At 43.7% G+C, this 16,189-nt stretch overlaps 2 protein-coding genes and 1 non-coding gene across 5 annotated transcripts; 2 read left to right on the top strand and 1 right to left on the bottom strand.

The window, feature by feature from the left end:
• Positions 1–524: 524 nt before the first annotated feature.
• Positions 525–10,683, top strand: LOC109734023 (kinesin-like protein KIN-4A). 2 transcript variants are annotated; one of them, XM_020293247.4, is made up of 25 exons: positions 525–1,406; positions 2,643–2,789; positions 3,147–3,296; positions 3,410–3,669; positions 3,887–4,074; positions 4,166–4,290; positions 4,462–4,498; positions 4,801–4,892; positions 5,018–5,131; positions 5,234–5,344; positions 5,566–5,659; positions 5,775–5,887; positions 6,265–6,360; positions 6,458–6,565; positions 6,643–6,759; positions 6,871–6,951; positions 7,315–7,386; positions 7,648–7,741; positions 7,844–7,875; positions 7,956–8,053; positions 8,158–8,238; positions 8,470–8,691; positions 9,109–9,265; positions 9,709–9,861; positions 9,950–10,683. In XM_020293247.4, the coding sequence occupies exons 1-25, from the start codon at positions 1,284–1,286 to the stop codon at positions 10,178–10,180; spliced, it is 3,096 nt and encodes a 1,031-aa protein (XP_020148836.1). In that variant the 5' UTR covers positions 525–1,283; the 3' UTR covers positions 10,181–10,683. The 2 variants fall into 2 exon arrangements, with proteins under 2 accessions (XP_020148836.1, XP_020148827.1); XM_020293238.4 differs by having other exon boundaries at positions 5,772–5,887.
• Positions 10,684–11,161: 478 nt separating this feature from the next.
• On the top strand, positions 11,162–11,234 carry TRNAE-CUC (transfer RNA glutamic acid (anticodon CUC)). The gene has a single exon. It is a non-coding gene; the product is annotated as a tRNA-Glu (tRNA).
• Positions 11,235–11,345: 111 nt separating this feature from the next.
• On the bottom strand, positions 11,346–14,871 carry LOC109734110 (uncharacterized). 2 transcript variants are annotated; one of them, XM_020293333.3, is made up of 4 exons: positions 14,670–14,871; positions 14,315–14,425; positions 12,357–12,682; positions 11,346–11,625 (listed from the first exon to the last, which is right to left on the bottom strand). In XM_020293333.3, exons 1-3 carry the CDS (start codon positions 14,814–14,816, stop codon positions 12,392–12,394), a joined length of 549 nt encoding a protein of 182 aa, XP_020148922.1. In that variant the 5' UTR covers positions 14,817–14,871; the 3' UTR covers positions 11,346–11,625; positions 12,357–12,391. The 2 variants fall into 2 exon arrangements, with proteins under 2 accessions (XP_020148922.1, XP_040245768.1); XM_040389834.2 differs by having other exon boundaries at positions 11,346–11,621.
• Positions 14,872–16,189: the final 1,318 nt, after the last annotated feature.

Below are 16,189 nucleotides of genomic sequence, written 5' to 3'. Positions count from 1 at the left end.
TTTAGCTCGAATTTTGAACTAAAACCACGGCAGGAATTATGAATAAGTAGTGCAAATTGAAATATCCAAAACATCTTGTCATAATAGTGAACGGAGGGACGTAATAGTAAAGGGCTTGCATGAAAAAAAATGGTAAATGACTTGCATGAAAGGAGGGGGTACGGAGGGATTTTAGGAGCAATGACGTCCCAATTAAATTCAGATCTCAAAGCTCCTGAAATTGCTAGCATGATTTTTGCACGTAAAAATGACTACCCTTCCCCTTAAGAGGCAGGCAGGGAGACATGGCGCCTGCGAATCATACGCATCGGGCAGGGCAGCGAGTACCCGGAGCATATTTTCTTCAGCCAGTGTAGTGCGGTGGCTGGCTAACAACCATAGAGATGGGGCGTCCTTGTTGCAGGGACAGGCAGATGGACATAGACAGTGGTAACAATCACAGAATTCACAGTTCGTTCGCAGGCAGCACTCTCCTCTCACTCACGCTCGCCAAAAGCAGAAAAAGAAAGGAAAGATTAATAATTGGTTAAAGCAGAGGCACACACCCCCACCTACACACCCAGCCCAGCACAGCACCGCATCGATCGTCCTCCTCCATTTGCATTTCCACCCACCACCAAACGCCCCCCGTTCCATCCCTCCCTCCCTCCATCCCAAGAACACCACCACCAAGCAAGATCCAAGCCCCAAGATTGGCCTGGCTTTCTCGGAGCAAGAGCAGCATTTGTAGAGATCGGTCGAGCTGCGGCGGTTGGATCGGCGAGGGAGGGAGCGGCGTGCCGGTGGTGGAAGTGGAAGTGGTTGCGCTCGCTTGCGCAGGAGTGAGGGTCAAGTTCCCTCGGAGCTTTTTCTCCTTTTTCCTTTTCACCACACACCATCCACCTGAAACCCATCCCCATCTGAATCCCCCGACTCCGTCCATCCATCTTCCATCCACGGGTAGAGAGACACAGAGAGGGATTGCAGTACAACCCAAGAAACCATGATGGTGGTGTGGCAGGGGCAGGAGCAGGAGGAGGATTGATCGGCGGTGCTAGCAGGAGTAGTAGTGGCCGCTGCTGTTACTCACCGGTCGCCATCCCCTCTTCCCTTTAATCCTTGCTTCACTCCTCCCCTCCCTCCCTCCCTCCCTCCTGCCTTGTCTTATTGCCTTGTTGCAAGACAAGAAAAGAAACCCGGCCGCATTCCCAACAACAACCCATCTTCTTCTCGGCAGCCGCGGTTGGTGCGTCGTCGCGGTTGTGGTGGTGGTGGTTGTTGTATGATCGGTGGCAGCAGCCGAGATGACAATGGAGCACGGCGAGGATTGCTGCGTCAAGGTGGCGGTCCATGCCCGCCCGCTCATCGGCGACGAGAAGCTGCAGGGCTGTAAGGACTGCGTCACCGTCGTCCCCGGCAAGCCACAGGTATGAACGAGCTTTCTTCACTCAATTTACTAGGCTTTTCCTTCTGTTTTGCTCAGTATGATGGAATGTTTGTGTTTGTGCTTGTGTTTGTGTTGTTTTTTCCTTCTCTTTCTTGCTTTTGGTTCAGAAGGTGGCAGTGCATGTCTCAGTTCAGAGACTAGATTAACTGTTGTTCAATCCAACTCTGCCAGTACGATAAATTCTCTCGTGTTTTCTTATATATCTTGCAAAAAAAGAAAGAAAAAAGAAACCACACGGCTGCGTTTTTTATTCATTTTGTTCCATAAAATTCAGAGACCGGATTGACATTTTCTGCCGATGTTTGAGGATTTCAGCACCAGATTTCGCCAAGAAATAAATAAAAGAAAAAGACCTTCCATCTCCTCTGTTTCTCTCTGTCCGGCTCAAGAACAGCGGAGCTCACGCGAAACCAACCGATCCACCTCAATTTCGGCCATCAAGAACATATCAAATTCAGCGACGAGAATCTAGGTTGCTTGCTTGCTTCCCCGATTTAGCCCCCCGTGACAGAGATGGGCGGCCCCCCTTTTTCTCTCCTCCTTTTTTCGCCACCCCCTGGAGAAAAGAAATTTCCCCTGTCGGCAGTGCCAGAGTTGTTCATATTACATTTCTGGTGCGGAGTTGCGTCCGATCCTGATGGCGTTGGTGCTCTTCTTTATCTGGGCAGGAATCCTGTCAGCATCACGCACTTGCACTCCCGGCTGTTTGTTGATCCGGTCCCTTTCAGCTCTACCAATTAAATTCAAGCTTGTTTCCATTTCTTCTTTGAGAATGATTTTTATCATTTGTTAATCTCCCCAAATTCTGATGGATTGGGTTCTCGGTTCCACCCTGAGCCTGGGTGAGTGAGATCTGGCTTATCTTACTTTCACCGATGTAGTGGTAATATTTTATTTTCTCTTGTGATTCATCTGCATGCATCTCCAGCTGTCAGTGGCACATTCTTCCTGATCTTCCTTGGCTTTCCCACCAATCTCACCTTGATCTCTCTCTCTCTCTCTCTCTCTCTCTCTCTCTCTCTCTCTCTCTTTGTGTGTGTGTGATGATTTCTTTTTTGGTGAGGCGTTTTTCGGGTCAAGAATCAAGGATAGTTAGATGGAAAGTGACTTTCTTTCCGCCCAACTCTTTATTACTAGCGTTAGCAAGGCAATGATGAGATGCTGTTGTGGTAGTAGTAACTTGGAACCTTTTCTGTTGCTGAATGAATGAATGCAGGTCCAGATCGGCACCCACTCCTTCACCTTCGACCATGTCTACGGCAGCTCCGGCACGCCGTCGACGGCCATGTTCGACGAGTGCGTGGCGCCGCTGGTGGAGGGCCTCTTCCAGGGCTACAACGCCACCGTGCTCGCCTACGGCCAGGTCAGTCAATCATTCATTTTTGCACCCCCAGCCCCATGTGCCATTCATTCAGAGCAAAGACCCATATGATATGATACCTGGACCACCACGTTGGGGGGTGGCAAAAAGCCAGCAGCACATCATGTGGCGCTGCCGGAGCTGCAAACCCTTTTCTCCCAGTCCAGCTCACCTGCTTCTGCCATTATGCATTATGGGGCTCTCTTGCTTGCCCCCACAAGCAAAACCTCAAGCAAATGTCGATTGTTCCTTTGGCAATTTATTTACGGTGGAGTTGAAATGATAAAATCCCGCGAAATGCTGGTCATTTCATTTCAGGTCTGAACTGTTTTCTTTTTTTTTTCTTTTTCTTTTCGACAGACGGGTTCGGGGAAGACGTACACCATGGGGACGGCATGCAAGGAGGGGACGCACGTCGGGATCATTCCGCGAGCCATGGCGGCATTGTTCGACAAGATCGAGAAGCTGAAAAATCAAGTGGACTTCCAGCTACGTGTTTCCTTCATCGAGGTAAACACATGGGAAGCAATGCTCGAACCTGATCAAATGCAGTTGCCTGTCTGAACTGACAGACAGTCCCCTGGAGAATTTATTTGAGTATGCTAAACACTTGTCTTGGACAGATCCTGAAAGAAGAGGTGCGGGATTTGCTTGACCCTGCTACTGTTGCTGCTGGCAAAGTTGAGAATGGCAATGGGCACGCCGGGAAGTTGTCGGTGCCGGGGAAACCTCCGGTGCAGATTCGGGAGGGGTCAAACGGGGTCATTACCCTGTCGGGGTCGACCGAAGTGCATGTCACAACTCAGAAGGAAATGACCACATGCCTTGAACAAGGTTCGCTGAGTCGCGCCACTGGGAGCACCAACATGAACAACCAATCAAGGTTAGCAACATTGGCACAATCATCACCATCTTTTAAAAGATGAAGCCTTTTAATCACTCTCACTCATAACTGATTTCATTTGATGTGATGAAGGAAAACAAGTAAACATCATTCAGATTAGACACACGCAATCAGTGCTGGATACAGTTTCAGATTAGAGAATTATTCATGTTGTTTTAATCAACCTTTTGCTTTTTTTTGTTTCGGCATGTAATAGTCGTTCCCATGCCATCTTCACAATCACATTGGAGCAGATGCGCAAAGCAGACCCCATCATGGCATCAGATGGAATGCCTATCGAAGAGATGAATGATGATTATCTATGTGCCAAGCTCCATTTGGTAGATCTTGCGGGGTCGGAACGGGCCAAGCGAACTGGTTCAGATGGCCTTCGGTTCAAGGAAGGTGCGTACTTTGCATGTTTTCCTGTTTTAGACGATCATTGATGCATGATCTCGTCCCCAAACTAAAGGTAATTTACGCCTCATGTCACCAGGTGTTCACATCAACAGAGGACTTCTGGCCCTTGGCAACGTCATAAGTGCTCTTGGAGATGAGAAAAAGAGGAAAGAAGGTGCACATGTACCTTACCGGGACAGCAAACTCACTCGCCTTCTGCAGGTTATATTCTTCACACGCAACTGAACAGATGTGGCTTTAAGTGCCATTGATTTCATAGCTATGTTCTGTTAAATAGGATCAGGTCAACTGCTGCTTCAGCATCAGATGTGGTTTACTTTTTTTTTTGTCCTAATACTAACTACTTCTTATCCACTTCTGTTTTGCGAACAGGACTCACTCGGTGGAAACAGCAAGACTGTAATGATAGGTAATTCATTTTACTGGATACCACTTAATTTCTTATTCTTAATGTTTACAACAATAAGTGCCGATCTCCCACAATATCTAAAGTTCTGTAAAAGTTCCAGAATTGGCATACCAAGGTTCAAAATGTATCATCTTCAGTTCCTTTACTCGGATGTATGAATCCCATGATATGATTTAGTCATTTCATTTAATTTATTTGAAAGAAAAGACATGTTCTTATATATGGTCGTTAAGCTTATATTTTACTAACTGGCCCTACTGAACTTACATTGAACTGACTTATATCTATATTCTCTCCTGCAGCCTGTATTAGTCCAGCAGATATTAATGCTGAAGAAACACTGAACACATTGAAATACGCCAACCGGGCACGTAATATTCAGAACAAGCCAATTGTGAGTTTGTCATCTTTAACCTCCCTAGAAACATATCAAACTACCTACACTTTCTTTATTAAATTGATAAGCTTTTCTCCGTGATGGTTACTTGACTTTTTGCTATTTGCTTCCCTGATTTCCAGGTCAACAGGAATCCTATTGCTGATGAGATGAAAAGGATGCGCCAGCAACTCGAGTACTTGCAAGCAGAGCTAGTTTTAGCTCGCGGAGGAGGAGTAGGATCAGATGATGTTCAGGTAAATGTTTTACAATCTGTTTGCAATGTCATCGGCAAAATTTAGACTGTAGAATGCAATCACTCACACTAAGAATTGGAATAACAAGATATCAATTTTCAGGGTCTCAGGGAAAGGATCTCATGGCTTGAACACACAAATGAAGACCTTTGCCGGGAGCTTTATGGCCTTCGCAACCATGTTCACAGTGATCCATGCGAACCTGAACTACATGTATGTCAATTACTTCTTAAGTGTGTTTTTGGAAATTTTACATTTGTGAACAATGATATACTTGCACTTCCACTGCTCCTTTCACACTATATGTATGTTCTCACAAAGGGAAAACAAGAAACAACATAACATATTGTCTACTACTTTGTTTTCCATGTAGTTGCACTTGAAATGTTATAGCTAGACCATATGTATCTCACTTGTTTTGCTCTTTGTTTCAGAAAACTGTAAGTGGCTACACCAAAGGTGAAGGGCTCAAACGAAGCTTGCAAAGTACGGAGCCATTTGATGTCCTTATGACTGATTCTGTACGAGGTAATCTTAGAATCTTGTAGTTCTTTGGTTGCTTCTCAAACCATGACTAAATCTGAAATTTATCTTTGTTTTCTTGCTATGCTTGTATGGCACTAATTGTCCCTACCTGCAGAAGGCAACCCTAAAGATATTGACGATGAAGTAGCCAAAGAATGGGAACACACAATGCTGCAGGATAGCTTAGGCAAAGAGTTGAATGAATTAAACAAACAACTGGAGAAAAAGGAGGTATGCAACGTGGACACTGAAAACTATTTCACCATGTAAATAAAAAAACCATTTAAAATCAATAAAATGTATACGAGTTAATGTGCACGCACATATGAATATGCATTCACTCCCCAACCCTTTGTTTTGTGGCCTTCTGTTCTATACTAGGATCAGCGGCAAAGCCAACCCTGTCCTTGGTAAAGTTGATTTCAAAATGCATGATTCATGAGGTTGTGAAGGTCATTAATTGTGTGCCAATGATTACTATATTAACTTGAAAGAGCAACACATTATACATACATTATTCTGATCTGTTTCCTGAGTTAACTTTACTCTTGCATTCTGATTATGCTTGCCAATAACCTTACCACAAATTTGTCCCGGACACTTTGCAGTCTGAGATGAAAGGGTATGGACATGATACTGTTGCACTTAAGCAACACTTTGGAAAGAAACTTATGGAACTTGAAGAAGAGAAAAGAGCTGTACAGGTTTGTCATAAAATCTTCAAACTACTATACTCAGTCAAAAACAGTTGCATATCCACGAAAAATGCTAATCTTACAAGGAAATTTGAACACGTTTCAGAAAGAGAGGGACAGGTTGTTGGCTGAAGTTGAAAGCCTAAATGCAGATGGGCAGACACATAAGGTGCGAGATGCCCAACTGCAAAAACTTAAAACCTTTGAAGCACAGGTAAATGGTTCTTCTTAATGTGTTCTAGTAAATTTCACAATCTAGTACATGTTAGTCATAAAATACCGGACCTGCAGATTCTAGAACTCAAGAAAAAGCAGGAGAGCCAAGTTCAACTTCTGAAAGAAAAGCAGAAGAGTGATGAAGCTGCTAAGAAACTGCAAGAAGAAATCCATTTTATAAAGTCACAGAAGGTTGCCTTTCCTTTGTCAGCTTGTCTGTGATAACTGCATCATTTTCTACATCATTTCTATGTATTGTTAATAATACTTCATTCATATTAATGCAATCTTTTATGGTTTCAGGTTCAACTACAACACAAGATCAAACAAGAAGCAGAACAGTTCCGGCAATGGAAGGCTTCCCGTGAAAAAGAACTTTTGCAGGTATGGATAGTTCGTTGCATAGTTAGTGCAAATACTGCAGAATTACTGTGTGGCAGATTGTAGTTCAATCCAAATGTGGGCCATGTAACATGATGGGCATTTTTATCATAGCTTACTTAGATATGCATGCTTCTCTTTGTTTGCAGGGGCACCCTAGCACATGAACAAACGTATTTTCAGAAATGATCTACTTCTAATCTTATAATATGGCCTTTAAACGTTGAATAAGATTAAGTTAGATATTTAGAGTTGGTATGCGTGCAGTGTTTATGATGCTTCTGTTGTAATATTTTTATAGATTGAGTCGGGTATTCCAGAGATCATTTTGAGAAGCATGGTTTTCATTCTGTTTCCTATATGCAGTTGCGGAAGGAGGGACGAAGAAATGAGTATGAACGCCACAAACTTCAAGCACTTACTCAGAGGCAAAAATTGGTAAGTTTGGCATGCTTGTTTTTGTTGATCCGGTGCTTATTGAGTAGTGATGTCCCTTCAAGACTGATAAATGTCAAAACCAAGAAATACGATGAAGGACATAACTAGCAAAAGGCTCTTTATATACTGCCTCTGATCCATAATAAGTGTTGGAGTTTTGAACTGAGGTTGAACCTTAGTTCAAAGCTGCGACACTTATTTTGGATTGGAGAGAGTATTATACATCAGTTGAATAACAATACAGCACTTTTTGTATTATAGGTTCTTCAAAGGAAGACTGAAGAAGCTGCCATGGCTACCAAAAGGCTGAAAGAGATACTTGAAGCTCGGAAATCTTCAGGGCGTGATAATTCAGGTACCTCTCTCAGTCTCTCTGCATCATGACATTATTATTTGCAGCATAATTAATACTTCCTATCTAACAACACTCCAATGTTCTTCTTTCCTCCAAAAATAGCTGGCATGAATGGCACTTCTCCTGGCTCTCATGTAAGATTTATTCATACTTTCCCTACAAATTCCGATGTTTATTTCGCACATACCCCTCAACATATTCTTTTGTAAAACAGATGAGTGAGAAATCGTTGCAAAAGTGGCTAGATCAAGAGTTAGAAGTCATGGTTCATGTCCACGAAGTCCGAAACGAATACGAGAAACAGTCTCAATTGTATGTGTTGTGTGGTTCATTTTTGCTACGCAATTGTTTATTGCAGATACAGTTTACATTTTTTGCATAAATTATGACTATTTCAAAATAATATGGTTTTAAAGGCGTGCTTTACTTGGCGAGGAGCTTGCCATTTTGAAGAAAGAAGATGCTAGTCCGCCAAGAGGGAAGAATGGAAACTCAAGGTAATTGTTCTCTCCTTGTTTTCTTATGTACTCAAGGTATCTTTCCATCACATAATCTATTTATTATCACAGTAGTTAAGCCCATGCAAAATAAGTTTCCTGTTACTGTGTCCAGATCTACAATCCAATTTCTTGTAAATACGATTGAACATATTTAGTTCGCAATTTCCCATACTGTATTCAGGACTTCTAAATGGCCATGCATGTCTTGACTGCTACTCTTTTTCGCAGGACAAATACCTTGTCACCAAATGCCCGACAAGCTAGGATAGCATCACTTGAGAGCATGGTCACAATCTCTTCAAATACTCTTGTCGCGATGGCTTCTCAACTTTCAGAGGCTGAGGAAAGAGAGCGTGCTTTCTCGGGGCGTGGTCGTTGGAATCAGTTGCGGTCAATGGGAGAAGCAAAGAGTTTGCTGCAGTACATCTTTAGTGTGGCTGCGGATGCAAGGTTATTATGGCATCTTCATGGTCTCATACTATGGCATCAACTTCTGTGAAGGAAACAAAATATCATCCATCATCCATATTAGACTTCATCATTTGTACACCCTGAAACTAAAGATACCCTTCTTTTCTATTCCCTCTGTAAACTAATATAAGAGCGTTTAGATCACTAAAATAGTGATCTAAACACTCTTATATTAGTTTACGGAGGGAGTAAGAGATAGCTGATAGTAAACCCAAACTTAAAATTTTGGTTTATCATTTTCTTTCAAGAGTTACAATACGTCATGGATGAATGAAACAGAGACACTTAGCCTTTTTGTGATTTTTTTCCTTCTGAAAGTTCGATTCTTTCGGAGCCAACTTCATTAATATATTATCTTGAAACAAAGAGTGATATTCTCTTTGTTGCTGAAAACAGATGTGAAGTAAGGGAAAAACAAATTGAGATCAAGGAAATGAAGGAGCAAAGGACAGAGCTTGTGGGCATCCTTCGACACAGTGAATCACGCAGGAAGGAACTTGAAAAGCAGAGCAAGCAGAAAGAGCAGACAGCTCCCATGGCTACTACACCTCCGGTGCGATTTCTCACAGCTTGCAACCATATGAATCCTTCAAACCATACATTTGATCAATGAACAGCATGGATAAACATCTACTCCCTTTTGTCCCAAATATAAATAAATTTTAGATTCTATTTCTATAGCAGTCCAACATTTTCAGATTTTACCACCAATACAGAGAGAATTGTCGACATTAACAACAACAACAAATTGATACTAGTAGGACCATAATGAAATATAATTTAATAATATACAATCATCTATTTTAAAAGAAGCATGTTTTCAAATAATTCGTTGGTAATGTGTCCAAGACGATCTACATTTAGGGTCAGACTGACTATAACACAGCTTAGAGTTTTCAGGAAAAAAAAAACAATTGCTATAAGACATGGGACCTGATTTTGATCATGGACATTCGACATATAGCATGCATTAATGAATTTCCATAAACCTTGTAGGGAAGCATAAATGGCTCCGCCAAGCACACTGCAGATGACTCCAACACGCCACTATCGCCGGTTGCAGTTCCCGCACAGAAGCAGCTGAAGTACTCTGCTGGAATTGTAAATAGCCCCAGCAAAGGCGTAGCTGCATTGAACAAACAACTCAAGGTTTTACATCTCACAGTCTGATAGCTCCTTTTGCCTTGCCATGTCTCTCTGTCTCATATACATTCCTGGTTGATGATCTTCAATGCAGATGGTTCCTATTGCGCAGTTGCCTGTCGGCAAGAAGGTTTCGATATCAGGGCAATCAGGGAAACTCTGGAGATGGAAAAGGAGCCACCACCAGTGGCTACTGCAGTTCAAGTGGAAGTGGCAGAAGCCCTGGAAACTGTCGGAAATGATCCGCCACAGCGACGAAACGATCACGAGGGCCAGGCCCAGACCCCAGTTACTTATCACTCATAAACCTCAGAAAGTGATGTGAAACAGGCTTCTCTTTTTTTCCGGCTTCACATTGACTGACACGGTTGGTTCGCGGACCTACACAGCTAACAATGCAGCTAAAGGCTTGATGGGATCTCCTTCGTGCTTCGTTTTTACCTAGCCACGGGATCGACAAGTATATGTTCTTCATAGGGTGACCTGTCTTTGGGTGTAAATTTCCTGTGCCTATAAAGTGAGATGTGAATGTAGAGGTGGTGGAGTTAGTGAGTGAGTGAGTGGCCACCATTCTTCCTGGAAGAAGTGAGCGCGAGGTTTCATGTTTTCAGCCATCCTTGGTCTCACTGGAGAGATGCCAACAGTTGGTGTGCTCTTTCTACATAAAGATTTGCAAGGATGGTGGAAGTTGGATGCCTTGTGCTTGTTTCCTTTATAGTATTATTTTCTGTATGTTTGTACTGAAAGTGGCAAGTTGAATGACTCTGGTTTGGTTTGTTAGGAATTATATTGATCTGACACAGCAACTTGCGCCCCTGTATTTGTCAACTCTTGCGTTTGCTGTGCATCAGTGATGTTGCGAGTTATTACAGGTTACATTCGACCAAACCATTACTAAAAATGATAGGAATAAGCGATAATATACTGCAACTTCGCTTATTGTTCAGTCAACGTACACTGATGTTCAGAGAACACAGACAGAAGAAAAACTAGTTGCAGAAAGGGAACAAGAAAAACAGAGATTGCTCTAAACTTCTAAAAGTAAAATGGCTGCGTGCGTCAAACCCTTGTATGCCACTGCAAAAGGGAAACTGAAACCCTCAATTGTAACTCGTTATGTCAACGCGTGTGTCAGTGACACAAGGCGAGTTTACAGAACTTTACGGTGGAATACTGGGATTTATATGATCCCATCAAGGAATTAAGGCAGTGGTTAAATATCAAAGAAGGATGGGAGAAATTCTTGACGGAGAGCAATTTGCAATAGCATTCTCAACTTGAGGATTTGCAGCAATTGCAAGGCTAATCCGTCGTAGTCTAGGTGGTTAGGATACTCGGTTCTCACCCGAGAGACCCGGGTTCAAGTCCCGGCGACGGAAAATCATTTTTGGTGAATACTACTATAAACTCACTCCAAGTAAGAGATCAATCAATAATATTCAAACATCTTTTTCGTATCAAAAGTATTCATAGTAGTTCATACGGTTGAGTAATAGCCAAGACAAATAATATTCAAACATCTTTTTCGTATCAAAAGTATTCATAGTAGTTCATACGGTTGAGTAATAGCCAAGACAATCGAAGCTTAGGACATTTTAGTACTTGACTGGCAGCATCGATGCTGTTCTTAAATGCAAATACCGCTGGTCAAACTATCTGTGTTGTGTTAACTTAGTGCTTACTTTACATAGTACTTAAACTACTAATACCGCATTGCCAATACTTCAGACGACCTCAACACCCACCCAGCAAAGTCAGCTATGTGCCTGCCTGTCATAACAAGAGCAGCGTATGGTAAGCATTTATTTAGATAAAAAGAACAGCTATAGCACCAAAAACAAAATTTCATAAACTGGATAAAAAACTTGTATAGACTAATGGAAAGTCTGTCAACTCTTAAAAAAATCATATCATCCAGTCATAAGGTTTATGTTCATAGATGAGTTTTATAGGCTTGGTGCAAACAAGACTGACGACCTCCATTCTTTTAGGGTACTGTCGTACACGTGTAGATGTATCTGGCTTACAATGTGTTTAGTCTTACAATGTGTGCAGTCTCGCGTTCACCGTTCAAACTAGACCACACTTTTGTTTTCACAACCAAGGAAACCTTAAGTCCTACAGTAAGCATCTAGCAAGCTGCTTGCAGCGATAAGCAGACAGTAGGTCCATCCTGCAAAACTGGTATCCTTCAGACATGAGGTTTATATTCATAGATGAGTTCTTGGTACAAACAAGACTGACGACCTCCATTCTTTTAGGGTACTGTTGTACACGTGTAGATGTATCTGGCTTACAATGTGTGCAGTCTCGCGTTCACCGTTCAAACTATATCATACTTCTGCATTTTCAACTAAGGAAATCGTAAACTCTGCAGCAAGCATTTACCATTGAATCCAAAACGCGCAAGTATGGCAAGAGATACAAAGTTACTCGTAGGTCGTAGCAATTAGGCTATGAGCATCAAAATAAAGTTAACAAAAGGAGATCAGAAACATCACCAGTTAAGTGGGGCTTCATTTCACATTCCATCCACTCAGCCGCTTCCTGGGATTGGAGCATGCGTCTCCTGTCGTCGACTGGCGAGGTATTCTTCGTAGTCTGAATCACTTTCAGATTCGCTAATCCATCCATAGCAGGGACGCCTTGCTCTACTAGTTCTTGTAGCTGCAGGACGTGCCATTGTAGCCTCAGGAGCAGGCGGGTTGATGAGCATAGGGTCTACTCCCTCAACTGATAACTCAGTCCCAGGTGGCATCTCATTGTGCATGTCCACAATTGGCATGTCACTTGCTGTTGGTGCCTCAGAGATTGCTGCTTCCTTTTGCTGCATTACACACCAACCAAGACAAGTTAAGAATTGCACCCAAAGCCTCAGTTTAGAGCTAAACATGAAATTATATCACAACAGCTGAACTAAAGTTGGGTACAACAGGGAACACACTTTTGTCAACCCAGAATGCATATACAAATATACTCCATGGTGAAGTATTTTTGGCTACCCCACAATTCTTCTGGCAATGAAGCACGACTCCAGTTCTAACTCAAAGACATCCAAACAACTTATATTCAAGAGATTCAATTCCAATTGCCTAATTATGGGCTCAATTCCATGAACCAGACAGGGTTTAAAAGGGAATTCTACTGCTTCATGATGGAACGCAACTTAAAATGCACGACCCAGTTCACCAGCCAACTGTATCAGCATAAATGCAGAAATCAAACAAATAATTTGTTTTCATCTGGCTTCTTATGTATAACTAAGCTTTTATGTCAAGAACGCATCGAAATGTAAAAGGTAATTACCAGAAAATAAGGAAATTATGAGAGAACGTATGGACAATCAAGGGCGAAGAAATCAACTGCAACAAAAAATGCATCAATCATAGAAATAAGTGAACCCTACTAAACTCCATTTTGGCCTACTCAACCTCCGTATACCATGTTATTCTAACACTAGAGAGCTTTTTCGTGAATAATACATAACTACAGCTAAGATAACTAAAACAGCAAGCAATGGGCAAAGAACGTGTTAGTTTGTAAACACTTGGACCAAAACCTGAAGCCTAAGGGCATCTCTAGCAGACCCCTCAAAAGTTATATTTGAGAGAGAAATTTCTGTTTTGAGGGGTTACGTGCTATCTAGCAGATCCCTCGAACCTTTACTTCCTCAAAAATTTGACTTTGTATCCCTTAAAAGTTTCCCCAATTGCCTATTTTTAGTCCAGAGAAGCCACTTCTCAGGATAAGAGCACCTCTAACCGACCCTATAATTTAGAGGAAAAGTCCGAGTATATTTGGAGTATATTATAAGGAGTTAAAGGGTGGCCGTTTCTAACCGATCCTCTATATTTAAGTCCCTACAAAAATTCTTTTAGCCTTGTCACATACATTTCAAACAATTGCATACTATTTCATCAATCATTTAGGGGATCTGCTAGATTTAGAAAAGTTTAATCCGTTAAAAATTATAAGGAAATGAGATAAGAGATACATTTTGGACTTTTAGGATAGGGGATCTGCTAGAGATGGCCTAACATACAATAGAGTAGCCTTCATAACTTAGTGTGCTGCTACTTACGGAAAGAAATTAATGAACGAATTGTATGGATAAAAAAGAAGTTGCATCAACGAGCTATAATGATTAACTAGTAGAGAACAAACTTGTAGCTTTGTTATGAAATGAAATGCATCCCTCCTATTTTCTTTAAACCGTTAAAAGGAACTCCGAATTTTCAGTGCATTGGGAAACTCAAACTGTGTACATGTTGTCACTTGGAATACATTAAAAGTACAGATCAATCGACCCAAAAAGTAAGATCGGGAACATGAAGATTAATTGTGTTTCTGTTAAAGAAAGAGGCAAACCAAATTGATGGATGAAACATGAAAACTAATCAGGAACAAGATCCACGCGTGTGAGACAGGCACAAGAAATGGCATTGAAAAGGGAGCTCACTTTAGGCTCCTCACGCTGCTGCTCTTCCTGCTCCTGCTTCTCAAATAGCGCGTCTTGCACGACCCGGTAGTCATCTTCCTTTAGGAACGATGAAGCATCCTCCCCATAGACCTGATCAGAGCAAACCACCAAATCATGACCTTGGAACCACAAGGAAGAATCTCACAAACTAGTGTCGACCGATCAACTCCTCAATCGGTTGAGGAAACCGCGGTAATAGAGAAAGGGAAGAAGCAACATAGATGCTCCCAGCAGAATGCCGATCTCTGGGACAGTGTTCGAGGTTATTGAACCCAGCAGACAACACTGGGATTCGGGTGCGACAGAGAGGCGGAAAAGGGCGAGGGAAGGGAACCTCGATGAGTTGCCCGACGGTGCTGCGGATGTCGGCCTCCGCGTAGCCCATCCGTCCGAAGTGGTCGATGGCCCCGTGCAACAGCTGGTCCGCCTTCGTCGGCCTCCCGCCCCCACCTCCGCGCCCGCGCCCGCGCCGCCCCGACATTGCTGGGGGTTTCTCCTCTTCTTGTGAACTTGGGGTTTTCCTCTTGTTGGCTGTAGAGTAGAACGGGGAATGGCTCGCAGGGCTTTTGCGTGAGGTTGTATCAGCAAAGCTTCGCCCACGCACCATTTCGGGACCGTTGGATCTGTGAAGGAAGGTCAGGATCCATCCCCGGTGTCTAATTTCTTGTGTGATGAGATGAAATCACCCTGAAATCAGAAGATTTAGGCCAGATTTGAAATGCAGTAATTGGAAAAGTGTAGAAATACAACAAAAATATGCTATGACTTGCTGAATTCACAGGAAACAAAACCAGGGAATTATTGAGAATAAACCCCATTTTTGCAAGGGAGGATCTTGGGCTGGGGCTCCAGCCCAATTACTATCTCAATAATGTTTTTGTTTGTCATGAAAGGATTTATGATTTTTAAGGGATATTAAAAGTATGCATCATTTTCATCGTTGATGTATCATCAAAACTATGTCTCTTATTGGAATATATTTAAGAGATGTTTTTTAGACTATATGTGGTATTGCTCTTTCGCTAGATGTGGAGCAGCAGTTATTAACGGGAAGAGATACGATAGAATTGTCACACCATCGCAGGGACGCGGTCACGGGTGCCCTGGAAGTTGGCGATGAAGCGCTCGCGAAGGTCATCCCAAGAGGACATTGATCCCTCCGGGAGGTGCATGAGCCAGGAGCGCGCGCCGTCCTTGAGGGCCATGGGGAACCAGCTTGCCATGACCTTGTCGTCACCATTCGCCGCCTCGATGCTCAGCGAGTAGAGCTCGAGGAACTCCGCAGGGTTAGGGGTGCCGTCGTAGCGTGGTGGTAGGTCTGGCTTGAACTTGCTGGGCCAGGCGACGCGGCACAGTTCCGGGGTGAAGGCGCGGCAGCCCGCCGCACTCACGGGCGCGGCGCGCACGGGGGGAGCTTGGTCTTGACGTCCGCGCGCCGCTGCCTCCGGCAGTGCGTGGTCTTGATGCTGGCACGGTGGTGCTGGGAGCGCACGTGCGTCACCTTGTGGCCGCTGCACCACTTGGCAGCTTGCCTCATCGCGCGCCGGGCCCCACGCGGCGGGTCACGCGGTTGCGCATCGCGCCTAGGCTCGTGGTCGGCGCCGCGCAGAGGAGGAGGAGGAGGCGTGCCATGGGCTACGACGCCCGCCTGGGATGGCGGGGGACGGAGTGAGCGAGACGGCGCAGGGACCTCGCCGTCGGTGTTGACAAGCTCGGAGATGCGACCAAGTCAGTAGTCGTAACGGTCGTTGGCAGGGCGGTAGCGCAGTAGCTCGCGCGCCATGAGCGGCGCAGCCTACGTGTTCGCCGGCCCGTGGCGGACGTGGGAGGACGACGCCGTGGCAGGAGTGGGCG

The sequence above is a fragment of the Aegilops tauschii genome, chromosome 5 (genome assembly GCF_002575655.3).
Source record: "Aegilops tauschii subsp. strangulata cultivar AL8/78 chromosome 5, Aet v6.0, whole genome shotgun sequence".
Taxonomy (NCBI): domain Eukaryota; kingdom Viridiplantae; phylum Streptophyta; class Magnoliopsida; order Poales; family Poaceae; genus Aegilops; species Aegilops tauschii.
The sequence above is the reverse complement of the archived record's forward strand: the minus strand, read 5'-3'. Positions and strand labels throughout refer to the sequence as shown.

Excerpts from the sequence above, each read along its gene's own strand:
- LOC109734023 (XM_020293238.4), top strand. The coding sequence starts at position 1,284 with ATGACAATGGAGCACGGCGAGGATTGCTGCGTCAAGGTGGCGGTCCAT. Across the intron at positions 8,239-8,469 it reads GGGAAGAATGGAAACTCAAG|GACAAATACCTTGTCACCAA; the intron begins GTAATTGTTCTC and ends TCTTTTTCGCAG. Across the intron at positions 9,862-9,949 it reads CATTGAACAAACAACTCAAG|ATGGTTCCTATTGCGCAGTT; the intron begins GTTTTACATCTC and ends TCTTCAATGCAG.
- LOC109734110 (XM_020293333.3), bottom strand. The coding sequence starts at position 14,816 with ATGTCGGGGCGGCGCGGGCGCGGGCGCGGAGGTGGGGGCGGGAGGCCG. Across the intron at positions 14,426-14,669 it reads CCGTCGGGCAACTCATCGAG|GTCTATGGGGAGGATGCTTC; the intron begins GTTCCCTTCCCT and ends TGCTCTGATCAG. Across the intron at positions 12,683-14,314 it reads AGCAGCGTGAGGAGCCTAAA|CAAAAGGAAGCAGCAATCTC; the intron begins GTGAGCTCCCTT and ends TGTGTAATGCAG.